This window comes from Nycticebus coucang, chromosome 14, assembly GCF_027406575.1.
Source record: "Nycticebus coucang isolate mNycCou1 chromosome 14, mNycCou1.pri, whole genome shotgun sequence".
NCBI lineage: Eukaryota > Metazoa > Chordata > Mammalia > Primates > Lorisidae > Nycticebus > Nycticebus coucang.
In genome coordinates this window covers 59,668,621-59,683,879 of record NC_069793.1, presented here as the reverse complement: position 1 = coordinate 59,683,879, position 15,259 = coordinate 59,668,621, and the positions used below count along the sequence as shown (strand labels likewise).

General features: G+C 45.4%; 1 protein-coding gene across 3 annotated transcripts; it reads left to right on the top strand.

The window, feature by feature from the left end:
• Positions 1-1,328: 1,328 nt before the first annotated feature.
• On the top strand, positions 1,329-14,087 carry CCKBR (cholecystokinin B receptor). Of its 3 annotated transcripts, XM_053562376.1 has the most exons (6): positions 1,329-1,416; positions 1,646-1,858; positions 11,356-11,607; positions 11,751-12,000; positions 12,313-12,479; positions 12,678-14,087. In XM_053562376.1, the coding sequence occupies exons 2-6, from the start codon at positions 1,708-1,710 to the stop codon at positions 13,214-13,216; spliced, it is 1,359 nt and encodes a 452-aa protein (XP_053418351.1). In that variant the 5' UTR covers positions 1,329-1,416; positions 1,646-1,707; the 3' UTR covers positions 13,217-14,087. The 3 variants fall into 3 exon arrangements, with proteins under 3 accessions (XP_053418351.1, XP_053418350.1, XP_053418352.1); XM_053562375.1 differs by having other exon boundaries at positions 12,313-14,087; XM_053562377.1 differs by lacking the exons at positions 1,329-1,416; positions 1,646-1,858 and adding an exon at positions 8,799-8,852.
• Positions 14,088-15,259: the final 1,172 nt, after the last annotated feature.

The window sequence follows — 15,259 nt, the reverse complement described above, 5'->3', positions numbered from 1 at the left end:
ACTCAGGGACAGACTGTATGGGACAACTACTGCACAGCCCTGTAACTGGCACATAGCTTGCTGAATAAGTGAATGCCTGTCTCCTTCTATTTCCACCCTTCTCTCCCCTGCATTTTCCTTTGCCTCCATACCCCTGCATCCTCCCATCATCCAATGTGGGAAAAGTCCAGCAGGTTATCTGAGCTCCACCTGTGCTGGAGCTGAACAAACAGCAAATCAAGCTCCTCTGGTGCAGAGTTCATTGATGGGCCAGGCAGGCAGTGCTAGGAAGAAAGGAAACGGGGAGCAGGTGATGATATCCCGACCCACCCCAGGCTTAAACCCTCCCTCAGTGCTTCAGCCCCTGGAAATTCAGTGCTGGCTGGACCAGGTCTTCTCCAAAAGATTGGATAAGGGCTTTCTGAAATTCCCATAAACACAGACCACATTCCTTAATCTGCTCTTCCGCCAATATCCCCACCTCTTAAAGCTACTGCTGGGGACCAGAAGATGGATTTCACATCGTATTAGTTTGTTTAGAATCGAAAATAGACAGCAGGGCTGAAATCGTAGAGAAAGCAGGTTGTGCCCCCAAAAGTTGAACCCACTTCAGTCCCGCACACGCACCATTCAACTGTATTCCTGCTGCACCCCAGTGACCCAGTCCTGTTCCAGCCCCCTCTCGTGGGAACCGGACACCCTACACAGGCGGCTGCATGTGCTCTGAGAGCAAACAGGGAGCGTCAGCGTGTCACATAGGGGTGGGCGCTGCCTGGAGACCGCTGAGAAAGCCAGCTGCTTCTTCCCGTCTTTTGCCTGCTCTGGGGTAGGCTTGGAACTCACCACATCTGGGTTGTCCTGGGCAATTCTTGCCACCACCCCGAGCCATCCTCAACACTCAAGTCAGATTCTTCCTTCAGGGAGTCCTTTCCCCTGTTAAGGCTTTCCTGGGGGCACACGGTGCCTCCCAACCCGTATCCCGCTGCTGAGGGCTCCCTGGGAACATTAGATGGACGTCTGCGTGTTGGGTCTCAGATCGTAAATGGAAAGTACGGGGACAGATGCAGTGGTTACCCCTGCCCCGCAGCAAGAAGCTTAAGGGAACTACGGTAGTGATAGTGTCACGGTCACTTCGTCCCCTGCAACCTAGTACGGTAAACGCGGCGCTAATCATAGGCTAAGGCACCTTGGCCGCAGCGAGTGACGCATGCAGACCTACTCTCCTACGCCACCTCATGTCCCCTGACCCACCAGAGAAAGATGCTGGACCCAGCAGCAGCCCCTCCCTGTTTCACCCCTCCTACGCTCCTTCTCTTGGAGCTGACAACGGGCGCGCGCGCGCACACACACGAATTCCCAGGACTCGGGAGCGGTGGTAAAAGAGAGGAGGGCAGGAAAGAAAGCTCTAAGAGAAGACGGGAGAGGTCTGGGGAGGAGGTAAGCTTGGAGTACAGTTACTCAGGGAGGCGTGTTAACTCTGGAGCGGAGGAGGAAGCAGAGAGTCACCTGGGGGGACTGAAACAGACCGAAGCAGAGGAGGGACGCGAACCGAGGCGGGGCGAGCGGAGAGGGAGCGGAGTGGCAGGGGCCGGGGTTGGGGGCGGGGACCCGGCGGTGAGCGGAGTCGGGTGGGCGGGAGCCTGAGCCGGAATCGCCGCGTGAGCAGGTGGAGCCGCTGCGGGAGGCAGCCGGGCCGAGCTGAGTAAGGCTGCGGGCTCGGCGGGGGCCATGGAGCTGCTAAAGCTGAACCGGAGCGTGCCGGGATCCGGACCCGGGCCCGGGGCTTCCCTGTGCCGCGCAGGTGGCCCTCTCCTCAACAGCAGCAGCGCGGGCAACCTCAGCTGCGAGCCCCCTCGCATCCGTGGAACTGGGACTCGAGGTGGGTACCTCCCTTAGCCCCCTCTACAAGCTCCTTCTCACTGCACCCCATAACACTGACAGAGGCCCCTCATAACCCCTACATTACCTCCTCATATGCCTACCCTATTTCCTTCATAGTATTCCCTCAGCCCCCAAACAGCTCCCCCTCACATATTCACCCCCCACCTCCACCCCACACGGCTTACAACTTCATCACAGCTTCATACCACCTAGTCAGAACTCCTTCAAGTCTTGGTCCCCTGGTCACATCCAGAGCTCCTGTTCACCCCAGAACACAGCATACACACACACCCAGTACAAACTCTTCTCCTAGGCACAGACAGTTGGGAGGCAAGGACCTCTTCTTGCCAACCCTTCCAGATCTCTATTTTCCTTTTAGATTCAGTTCATAGAGCCACAGCCAGCAGGGGAAGGAAGAAAAAAGCCAGACTGGGGGATGAAAGGAACTGATAGAGAGAAGGAGCACTCTGGAAGGCCTGAATGGGAAGTTAGAGTTATAATCTCCTGCATCCTCTATCCTAACCCCTAGCCTTCTCAAAAAAGGTCCTCAAATCTGAATTAGGCTGAACAATGGGGGAAGCACCTTATAGCTACCTATCTCCATTTTACTCATCCTCAAACCTCTCTGCCTCCCAGGTTGGAGTTCCCAAGGCTCCGAGCTTTCTCTCATTCAGTCTCCACATAATATTTCCAAGTCCCTCCCAAACCCTAGACTTGTAGTCCCTAAACTAGGTATTGGGGACACAAGGTTGAACTAGACCTAGTCTGGACCCTCATTAGTCCACTGTAAAGTGCAAAGGAGAAACAAGCAGATGGAAAAATCAGTCAGTATGGAATCCCATGAGAGAATCTAAACTGTTGGCACCTGAAAAAGATGGAGTCTGAGAACTTCACAGAGGATGGAACCTGGGAGCTGGGTCTTGAAGTTAGATTAGAGTTCAGTAGGCAGAAGAGGAAGGAGTCAAATTCTAGGTGAGGGAATGATGTTAAGCAGAGGAAATTATTCTAAACTCAAGAAAGGAAAGTTGGAATAAATTGTAATCCAAAGTATTTATTTAGCCCACAAAATAATCCATGCCTTTCTCAGCCCAGTTATTACGCACTCTCACTTAGAGTCTATCATTCAACAAATATTTATTGAACAAGAGATTGTGCTGGGCAGTGAGGAAGAAAATTGACACAATTCCTACTCATGAAGTTCAGAGTTTAGAGGGTAAGACAGACAAGTAAGTGGGGAATTGCAGCACAAAGTGGAAATGCTTTGATAGGGGGAAAGAGTGGAAGCATAAAAGGAGCACCTCTAGCCTAACCCAGCCTTGGGAATTAAGGTTGGCCTCCTGAGATATAAATTGAAATCAAGAAGATGAAGGAGAGCAGCCAAGTGAAAGGGCAAAAAGCATCCCAGCCAGAGAAACAGGATGTGTAAAAAGCCTGAAGTTTAAATCTATGACACTTTTGTTCAATATGACATAGTTTCTGAGTGGCTAGAACATGTTCCAAAAGAGGGGAATAATAAACAGGCTGGAGACCAGCCTAGAGAGTTTTCAGAGAGCCTGATAGACATGGCTAAGGAGTATGGATTTTATCTGAGGGCAATACGAACTACTGAAAGATTCAGTGGTACTGCCAGGATTCATTCTGTAGTGCAGAGGATGGATTGAAGGACATGAGATGGAAGGCAGGGATATACTTTAGAAGGTTATTATATTACACTGGTAGGGTTGAAAGATGATTCTAGCTTAGACTAGGGTGTTGGCTGTGGAGATGGAGAGAAGTGGATGGATTTGAGAGCTACTTCTGGAAAAGGAATTGACAGAACTTGGCAATTGATTAGAAGTAGAAAGCAGAAGAGGTCAAGGGATAACATCCAGGTTTCTGACTTGAACAACTGAAAGAATGTAGGTGCTATACATAATGGGAAAGATAACAAAGGAGCAGAAGTGCTGGCTAGAAGAGGAAGTTATATATTCATTTTTGAACCTACTGAGTTTAAATGCTAGTGGAGACATCCAGGTGAGGTTCCCCAGAAAGCTATTGAATTGAGGGGTCTGGGAATTACAGGAGAGGTCTGAGGTGGAAATACAGATTTGAAAGGTCTTTGCCTAGAGAAGGTAGAAGCCATAAAAATAGATAATTTCATAAAAGATTGTATAGAGGTCCTTGGATAGGATCCTGAAGAAGACCAATATTTAACAGCCAGGCAGAAGAAGGAGAGTCCATGAAGGAGATTCAGATGAAACCATCAGAGACAGGACTACATCCTTCCAGAAGGCAAGGAAACAGACACTTTCAAGCAGGGTGAAGCAAGTGATGTCAAATGCTGCCAAAAGAAGTCAGATAAGGACAGGAGCTAGAACAGCATCCTTTGGATTCAATAACAAAGAAGTTCTTAGGAGGAGTTGTAGGTATTGAGGCCTGACTATAGTAGGTTGAAGACTGGGGCAGTTGAGGAGTGGGTTATGAGACTTGAACCAGGTGTGTAACAAAACTTTCAAGAAGTTAGGTAGAGAGAGAAAAAAAGAAAAACAAGACATGATTGCAAGAGGGACTTTACCTAACAATTGCAATCAGTGTAACCTGGCTTATTGTACCCTCAATGAATCCCCAACAATAAAAAAAAGAAAAAAGAAAAACAGTACAGGGTCAAACATAGCATGGGATTGAAGATAAAAGGGATAAGAGTGTTGGTCTGTCTTTTGAATGTGTGTGTATGTTAAGTAGAAGCAAAAGCACTTTAAAATTTTTGATAGAAAATGGACCAAGTAAGAGGAAGTATGAAAGTACAGATGGGAAAGTGGCTAGTCAATAGAACATCAGCCCCCAAGAAAGCAGGATGTGAAGCCATCCAGAACACAGATAAAAGAACTGGCCTCGCTAGCCTGGATGCTGTTGCTCACATACATGGTAGATGCTATCCAGGTAGGCAGACATTACCCATAGAGACTCTGTTCACCACACCCATTCAGGCATTACCCCACAGATGCATGTTACTCAGGCTTACTCCAACTGTTATCATAGAAATTTGATGTTAGCCCTTTATTCTTTTATAATCTATGTAAACTTGAGTATTACCCAAGTTCACATAAATGCTATCCACAAAAAGACAGATGTTACCACCCTCACTTTAACCTTGCCTATAGTCATTTAGATGTTACCCATCCATCAAACACTACTCATTTCTATCTTGTTATTATCCACAATCAGACATTACCTATGCCAACTTTAGTAAACCTTTTCTAGAGATGACCCTTAAAATCACAGATATTTTTCTCACATACTTAGTTATTACCCACAGTCTCAACTATTATCTACATTCACTCAGATACTTAGTTATATTACTCAATTAGATTATCATCTTAACATGGTAACATTTCACATCGATACTCATTTAAATACTGCCCATGCATACTTGGATATTATATCTACTCACTCAGCTATTAGTGTCATCACTTGGATTTTCCCCCATTCACATAAAGACCTCTGAACATAACCCATGTTTCCTGAAGATGCTACCTAAAAAATGAGATGCAATCCCCAGAGCTGGGTACTACCTTATCTTTCAAATATCATAGCACTTACTCAGATATTATCTCAACTTAAATGTAACCCACCCTCCATTATGTGTTTCCTAAAGACATGTAGATGTTACACTTCTCCAGATATTGCACACAAGAGTGTTACATTTGCCCACTCAAGTATTATCTCAAAGACTAAAGTGTTATCCAATGCTCATTTTATATGCCCTTGCAACTTGCTTTTGCTCCTTCAGTCGGTACCCACTGACACTTGGATGTCCCCCATTCACCCACCTATTACACATAGTCATTGGATGTGATCCATGATTACTACAGAGATATAGGTCTTACTTTAATGTCTGTGTGCATGGGTGGCCAGATGTAACATGCTAGTGCAAGGTAGAATTCAAGGCATCAGGAGCTTCAGTGTTCTGTGGAGTCCTTTCTTACCAAAGCCTGGCTTTCCTTTTATGCCACATGCTCTGAATTTTTGTGTTCATACTTCCCTGACATAATCTGGACAGAACAAATACATCCCCAGGAAAATGTTACCCACAGGTAGACTATCAAGGCACAAGTGGCTGTACCGCATAAGGTGCTGTCTCCCATCTTTTCACCCTGTCTTAGGTTCCTAGTCACTAAAGCCACTACATTCACTCATATTCCAAGACACAAACACACGTGGACATTCACACACACCCTCCTTAATTCTGATGTAATTTGTATGTTTACAACTTTAAAATTAATAGACTATTTTTAAAACAGTTTGGAGTTTACAGAAAATTGAACAGAAAGTACAGAGAGTTCCCATACACATACACACACACACAGAGTTTAACCCTAATAGTAACATTTTGCATTAATGTATACATTTGTCATAATATAGTACCAGCCAATATTGACATATTATTAACTAAATTCTATAGTTCACATTAAAGTTCACTTTTTGTATTGTCTGGTTCTATAGGTTTTGACAAATATATAATGACATGTGTCCATTACCATATCATACAGAACAATTTAGCTGCCCTCAGAATCCCCTCTGCTTCACCTATTCATCCCTCCTTCCTTACCTCCAAACCCTAGGCTCTAAGATTGCTTTTAATTAGAATTTTTCATATCTACTAACTTTTCAACAGCAAGGACCTGGAGAGATTTTAGTAGCTGAGGATGAGATAATAGCTAAGAATGTTCAGTAAGACAGCAAAGTATTGTACAATTTTTAGTCATTTTTGTTGGGATTTTGTCCTGTAATTTTTGGAAGTCCCCAACCAGATTAGAAACTTTATAAGTGTAATATTGAGCTTCATCTTTTGGTCCCCCGCAGCTAAGTTCAAGGGCACACATGGGGAACATCAACCGAATGGATGAATGACAAATGTACTTTACACACCTCAGAGTGCTGTACCAACTTAAAATGTGGCAACTGCATCAAGAATTAATTGAAGAGAAACGTACAGAGGAGGATGTGAAAGAGGTGATGGAACTAGAAAAATTAAAGAGGTGAAGGGTGGGGTTAGGAGGACAACGGACCCTGAAAAGTACAAGATAGACCACCAGCTCTTTTTTCCTGAGACCAGGTACTTCTTTGACAGAGGTTTTCCAAATGTTCTTGATTTTTCCCTATACACACAAAAAAGACACAAATAGTTTGCTTATAAAAGTTATTTATCTAAAACTATAGCCTTTCATTGACTCTCCAAGGGCCTTCCAACATGTGTCTCCAAAGTGACAGAAGCAGAGAAGAGAGCATGCTAGAGCATCTCCACAGAAGTGGGAGATGGGTAAGACAGGGAGAAGCAGGTGCATTTCTCGCTTGAAAGGCAAATTCACTCAAAAATCAATAACGAGCATGTGTTGCCTGCCTGCTATGTGATGGACATTGTGCCAAATGCTAGGGATATACTGGAAAACAAGTTGTACCTGGTTCCTGTCCTCAAGAAGCTCATGGTCTTGTGCGGAGAAAGAGTTAAATATAATACAGTGAGAAATGCCATAATTGAGTACAGAGAGAGGAGATTGTACTGAGAGAAGGAGGAAGTATAATGAATGACAGGGTAGCCAGAGAACAGTAAGAGGAAAAACATTTTAGGGATCCAGAGACTTGGCTTCTGTTTGGATTCAGCCCTTTATTAGTTATGTGGTCCTGAGCAAATAATGTTTACTGCTCACTTCAATTCAGGGATATCATATAAATAGCACTTCTTTTTTTTTTTATCAGTAAAATCTTATGTTTTATTTATTTATATTGATCCATTACTTATTTATAGTCTATCTTGTTCTAGAAAGAAATTAAGCAAACTGATAAGAATTAAAAATGAACAAAAAAAAGGGGAAGAAAAAAAGCAAAACAAAGGTCAAGATACAGAATGGAACCTGGAATAAGACTAAAAATGCACACTGTAATGATGTATACCTTCCATACAAACTTAAGAAACAGGATCAGAACACAGCCACAAAAACAACATTCTTGGCAAGTAGATAAAAGAGGAACTTTCCTGGGTGGCTTCACCATGATAATAGCGCATGAGGAAGGTCTGCGTGGTCTTCTCCCAGGCTTACTTGCTGAATTTTTGGGCAATTACTAAATCTAGTTTAAAATTACAAATGAAAAACAAAGCCTAGAGAATTAAAGAAGAGCTTTCAAAATGTGAAGGAACAAAAGCCCTACGGCAAAGCCCATATAAAACAATACAGCGAAGTCTATAGTTAATGATATTTTGTTCTTTCATAAAAGCAACTACAGACCAAACAAGAAAACAAACACTATGTTTTGATTTCTACTTAGAACAGCAGGTGAACTGTTTAGATGACCACAACCACACCTGCCCTCCACCTCCCATCTCCCACCAGGTTGTCCCTGTACCTGAATCTGTTTGTGGCAGGGGTGGTCTCCATGTTAAACTCGGCCACTGGCACTCCCCTGGCAGACACCTGGGGGGCAAACATGGCAGCTGGGTACACCACAGAGGAAGTGCCCACCCCGGTGCGAAGAGGAAGGGTGCGGAGGCTTGCTGCGACCTCATGTTGGGTGGTTTGGATAAATAGCACTTCTTTGATGGCTACAACTTCTAAATAAGTTGGTATTGTTATGAGAAAATACAGTCAGGCATCGCCTAACAATAGGATACATTGTTAGCAAAATTTATTATAAGGTGATTTCACCATTGCGTCAACATCATAGAGTGCACTTATGCACAAATTCAGATGATATATCAGCTTATTCACACCTAGGCTACAGACGATTGCTCGTAGGCTATAAACGTGTACAGCATGTTACTGCACTGGATACCATAGACAGTTATTAAGACAGTGGTAAGTGTGTGTGTGTATCTAAACGTATCTAAACACAGAAAAGGAACAGTAAAAATACAGTGTAAAAGATTTTTTTTTTTAATATTATACCTATACGGAGCACTTGCCAGGAATGGGGCTTGCAGGACTAGAAGTTGGTTTTGGTAAATCAATGAGTGAGTGGTAAGTGAATGTGAAGACCCAGGACATTACTGTACACTACTATAGAATTTATAAACACTGTACACTTAGGCTACATTATGTTTATTTAAAAGTATTTTTTCTTCAATAGTAGATTAATCTTAGCTTACTGTTACTTTTTGGGTTTAAAAAAATTTTTTTAACTTTTTGACTCTTTCGTAGCAACACTTAGCTTAAAACACAAACACGTGGTATACCTGTACAAAAATATTTACTTTCAGCTCAGCACCCATAGCACAGTGGTTATGGCGCCAGTCACATACACCAGGGCTGGTGGGTTTGAACCCAGCCCAGGCCAGCTAAACGTCTGCAACAAAATAATAGCTGGGCATTCTGGCAGGCACTTGTAGTCCCAACTACTTGGGAGGCTGAGGCAGGAGAATTGCTTAAGCCCAAGAGTTTGAGGTTGCTGTGAACTGTGATGCCACAGCATCTACCAACGGTGACAACATGAGACTCTGTCTCAAAAAAAAAATTTACTTTCTTTCTATTCTTATTCTATAAACTTTTCTAAATTTTTTTGTTAAAAACTAAGACACACATTAGCCTGGACCTACCTAGAGTCAGGATCATTAATATCAATGTATTCCACTTCCACATTCTGTCCCACTGGAAGGTCTTCAGGGAAATAACATGCATGGAGTTGTCATCTCTTATCATAATGATGCCTTCTTCCAAAATAACCTCTTGAAAGACCTGCCTACGGCTGTTTTACAGTTTACTTTTCTTTTTAATAAGTAGAAGTGTGTTCTAAAATAATGGTAAATAATAAATACATAAGCCAGTAACATAGTCATTCATTATCAGTATCAAGTATTATGTACTGTACCTAATTATAAAATAATGGATGTGCTAGACTTTTTTAAGACTGGCTGTGCAGCAGATTTTTTACCCCAGCATCACCACAAACAAACTCAACAAGTAATGTGTTGCCTTTGACATTACACTAGACAATAGGAAATTCTTGGCTTTATTATAATCTTATGAGAACAGTCGTATAAGCAGTCTGTTATTGACTGAGGCACTGTTATATGACTCTTTGTTGCACTTTCATTTAGGAGCTAGGACAACCAATGTATGGGGCTGTGGAAAAGAAGGCTATGGCTCTGATCCCTTCCATCTTCTCAACTTGGAAGGCTCTGCTGCTGCCCTCTCTCCCTTTGAGCACCAATTTCCCTTATGTTGAGGCTCTTGGTGTGGGTTATTTCAGTCCAGATCTCCTTGGCTGTGATATGGAGTCCAAAGATGAATCCATCTTTCAATAGTCAATGACACAAACAAATGAGGTCAGTCCCCTAGCCCCTCTTCCTCACCCAGCAAAACTAATGCCCACCTGTGAGCTCCTATAATACCTCGTGCATTCTCAAACCTCACTCCTTATTACACCATGTGGCAATTATCTCTTTATGTATGTGTATCTGAGTTTCTCTCTCCACTGTGAGCTCTCAGATGGCAAGGAGTTTGTCATGTTCATCTCTTTATCACCAGCATCTGGCAGAAAGAGAGTCCTCTATAAATGTTTGTTGAGTGAGAATGAAAGTTTGGAGATAATTAAAATACAAGGCAGAAAGTAAAAAGGGGCTCTAATAGTTATGTAAGGAACATGTATGGGTCAGAGGAAGGGGAGATTAATACCAAATGAAATGTGCAGAAAGGCATTACAGAAGAGATAGTAGTCAGTTTGAGTCTTGATGGACAAGGAATGAATAGGAATTTACCAGCTATGGAAAATAAGCTTGTGATAGGGAGATGGAAGTGGAGAGGAGGGTTGGTGAAAGAATATTCCAGGCTGGAAAACCAACCTGAGCATGCAGAGAGTCACGAGTGTAGTTGATGCATTCAAAAAACTGAGTCATCCAGTGGCTTAGGTGGGTGTAGTGCATGGAGGAGGTGGGAGGAAGAGGGCTGTTCTCAGAGAATCTTGATGACATGCTAAGGGGTCACAGAGAGTAAAGAGTAAGTGAAGGACTTGGGATTTTGTTTTGTTTTGGTTTTTAGAGAATGAGCATATCATCTGATGTGGTTCAAAAGGTAGTGAGTGGATGGTCAACTATGTCAAATACTACAGGGATGTCAAATAGAGTAGGCTAAGAAGGACCTTTGAATTTGGTAGTTAAACATTAGTCTCACTGGGAAGAAGTGTCCAAATGGTGATGGAGTAGGGAGCATTGCATTGGAGTGAATGGGAAAACACAAATATAGTCCTTTCAAGAAGTTTGGCTGCAAAGAGAAGAAAGCATTTGGAACAGACCTTGAGAAGAGACAGGATGGCTTAAGGAAGGGTAGAGTTAGGCCAATTTGGCTGAGCCTTAAGGGATTAAAAGGGTAAAGGATTCAAGCTCCTCGTTTACTGACTGGGTCACATTGTGGGTGTGGGCTTGAGATTTAGGAATCTGGTGGGGTAGTGAGGATTGGGATAAGTGGGATAGGGGGTTGGATGAGTGAGGGATGACCCCCTACTGCCACCTCTTCCTTTTCCTGCCAGAATTGGAGCTGGCCATTAGAATCACGCTTTACGCAGTGATCTTCCTGATGAGCGTTGGAGGAAATGTGCTCATCATTGTGGTCCTGGGACTGAGCCGTCGCCTGAGGACAGTTACCAATGCCTTTCTCCTCTCACTGGCTGTCAGCGACCTCCTGCTGGCTGTGGCTTGCATGCCCTTCACCCTCTTGCCCAATCTCATGGGCACATTCATCTTTGGCACAGTCATCTGCAAGGCAGTTTCATACCTCATGGGTGAGTAACACAACCACCCTTCTGCCCCTCTCTCCTCCTAAGGGATGTAGAGGTCTTTCCCAGTTGAGGGAGAGATGAAGGGAGTCACACAGTAAGTGTATAGTGCACGTTTCTAGATGTTTCTTTTCTCTTCCTTTGCTTAGGAGTGTCTGTGAGTGTGTCTACATTAAGCCTCGTAGCCATCGCCCTGGAACGGTACAGCGCCATCTGCCGACCACTACAGGCGCGCGTGTGGCAGACGCGCTCCCATGCTGCTCGTGTTATCGTGGCCACGTGGCTGCTGTCTGGACTGCTCATGGTGCCCTACCCCGTGTACACTGTCGTGCAACCAATGGGGCCTCGTGTGCTTCAGTGTGTGCATCGCTGGCCCAGTGCGCGGGTCCGCCAGACCTGGTGAGGGTGCCCACAGCCTATCCTAGCAATTCCCTGCTCCATCTCTATCAGACGCTTACGACCATTCCCCAAAGCCTGCTCAGCTGCTCCAAGAACTATCACGCCAATTCCCATTCCACATCCACCAGCTCCACCACCCTGGGATTCCAATTTGAGAGTCCCTAGCCCTTCCCAGCAGTTACCCCCAAATCATACTCCTACCTCAGATATCTGGTCACAGCCATAGAAACACCACCCCTTGGCTCTTATTCCATCTGTGATTAGAGATGGACAGAAACCTGCGTGACAGGGCTGTCTATGTTCGGTCTCCAGGTCGGTATTGCTGCTCCTGCTCTTGTTCTTCGTCCCGGGTGTGGTTATGGCTGTGGCCTATGGGCTTATCTCCCGTGAGCTCTACTTAGGGCTTCGCTTTGACAGTGACAGTGAGAACCAAAGCAGGGTCCGAAGCCAAGGAGGACTGCCAGGCGGGGCTGGACCAGGTGGGCAAAATCCAGGAGAGGCAGAGGTTTGGGAAGGGGCGGGGCCTACTAGAGTGGGTGGGACTAAAGGGAGAGCCAGAAGACAGCTGGAAATGGGGTATAGGGGAAGAAAATGGGAGACTAGTTGGTCAGGTGGAAATTGGGTTGGTGACTGGGAAGACTCTGCCTTCTGCTCTGACTGCCCACTCTGTACCTCAGCTCCTGTCCACCAGAACGGGCGTTGCCGGCCTGAGACTAGCCTGGCTGGCGAGGACAGTGATGGCTGTTATGTGCAACTTCCACGTTCTCGGCCTGCACTGGAGTTGTCAGCGCTGACGGCACCCACTCCTGGGTCAGGAACCGGAACACGGCCCACCCAGGCCAAGCTGCTGGCTAAGAAGCGCGTGGTGCGAATGTTGCTGGTGATCGTTGTGCTCTTTTTCCTGTGTTGGTTGCCAGTGTACAGTGCCAACACATGGCGTGCCTTCGATGGCCCGGGTGCACACCGTGCGCTCTCAGGTGCTCCGATCTCCTTCATCCACTTGCTGAGCTATGCCTCAGCCTGTGTCAACCCCCTCGTCTACTGCTTCATGCACCGTCGCTTTCGCCAGGCCTGCCTTGAAACATGCGCCCGCTGTTGTCCCCGGCCTCCACGAGCTCGCCCAAGGCCTCTTCCAGACGAGGACCCTCCCACCCCCTCTATTGCTTCCCTGTCCAGGCTAAGCTACACCACTATCAGTACCCTGGGGCCCGGCTGAAGGGTGGAGGGGGAGTGAGGGCTGAGGCAGGGTAGATGAAGGCACTGACCCATCAATACACACAAAACCCACCAACCACAGCTTACACAAGCTACTGATACCCAACAGCATGGACTAAGCCGAATACCCAGGAAAAGGTAGTTTACCTGAAACAAAAGAAACAAGATGGAGCCCTAAGCAGGAAAGGAGGCATACTTCTGATATGGGACAGAGCCCAGCCCAGAGAAACACGGCACTGACCTTGGACAGATGCAGACACAGCATTCCTAGCAATGAACTATTTCTATACAGTGAGAACTCCAACAAGGGCTGACCTGCCCCTAACAAACATAGATTAAGGCCACTGATTCCTTTAGGGGCTGTGAAGCCTGGCATAGGACTGAGTCCTGGGATACTCCAGTCTGACCCCAGTTTGACCTTACAATGCCCTTCTTCAACCAGCACTGAAAATACCATCAGGCCTAATCTCACACCTTCCTGACCAGCAGGCTGTGTTGCACTGAAAACTCCCTTAATTCCTTTCCAGTTAAGAACTATGGCTCTGCCCGCTCCTTCCTCACCCAAACTCTTCAAGAAATAATAAATGACTTAGCTTCCTCCTGGACTTTGTTCCTGGACTTTGGGGGGGCAGATCAGGAGGCAAGGAATTTTATGGTGTTTTGTCTCTCAGGTCTCTCCCACTGCTGCCCATTCTTATGTGTGTACAACCTCTGCCAAAAAGTTCATGGTCTGAGGTTCAATGTGTATTCTTTCTGGGTTATCATCCTGAACCTACCGGCACTCCACTGTCATAACAGGGAGTGGGGGTAGGAGGTAGTATATCCATGACACATCATGATTCCTGATCACATTCTCCTAGAGTGGTCCCATTGTTAAGCTACTATATTAATGGATTTTTATTAAAATTTTGATGAAAAGATAAAAGAGTAAGCACTATATAATAAGACCCAGTTTATTCAATGTGTGTTGAAACATCAGGGACCTAGGCTCGGCACCTGTAGCTCAAGTGGCTAAGGCACCAGCCACATACATCAGAGCTGGCGAGTTTGAATCCAGCCTGGGCCTGCCAAACAACAATGACAACTACAACCAAAAAATAGCAGGTGTTGTGGTGGGCACCTGTAGTCCCAGCTACTTGGGGAGGCCTGAGGCAAGAGAATTGCTTAAGCCCAGGATCTGAAGGTTGTTGTGAGCTGTGACGCCACAGCACTCTACCCAGGGCAACAGCTTGAGGCTCTGTCTGGGGGGAAAAAAAAAATGGGGCAGCACCTGTGGCTCAGTGAGTAGGGCGCCGGCCCCATATACCAAGGGTAGCAGGTTTGAATCCAAGAATCCAGCCCTGGCCAAACTGCAACAACAACAAAAAAAAAAAAAAAAAAAAAATCAGGGACCATGACAGCTGTACAGAAGTTAATTAAAGAGTAGGACCTTTTTCTCATCATCCCCTAACAACAAAGAGGCCTGTGACTGGGAGGGAGCATGGATCTGAGTAAGTGTAAATGAGTGAGTATCTGAGAACTCAGCCTCCCATTTGACTGTAAGACTGATCTGGAAACCAGCAACATTACCTCTCCACACAAAGAAAAGCAGATGAGGAAGACCAGGAACTAAGGATCTCACCAAGGGGACATACATGCATAATCAGAGGCATAACATGGTGGAAGAGGGATGTCTTGACACTTCATCTTGTAACAAACAGGGAAACTGAGACCCAGAGCAAGACAAATAATCATACTGAGGTAGACACTAACCTGGAGATGTGGAAGATCCAAGTCTTGGATGGGTGCCCTTTAAAAGAAATTAAAAATTACAGATACAAAATTGCTAGGACCCTGACCATGAGCTTGGAAAAAACCTATGCAAGTGAGGAGCCCTGAAATTTAAGCCTCATTAGCTTTACAGCCAATGTGCCTCTGAAATCCACCCACTAATTACGCTGGAGAAAGGCTGGATGGAGCAAAGGACAGTAAGAAGCGAGCATGGGTCTTCTATTTACCAGGGCTAAAGTTGCTCCCATCCTTCCTTTCTATAGGATTCTGGGCT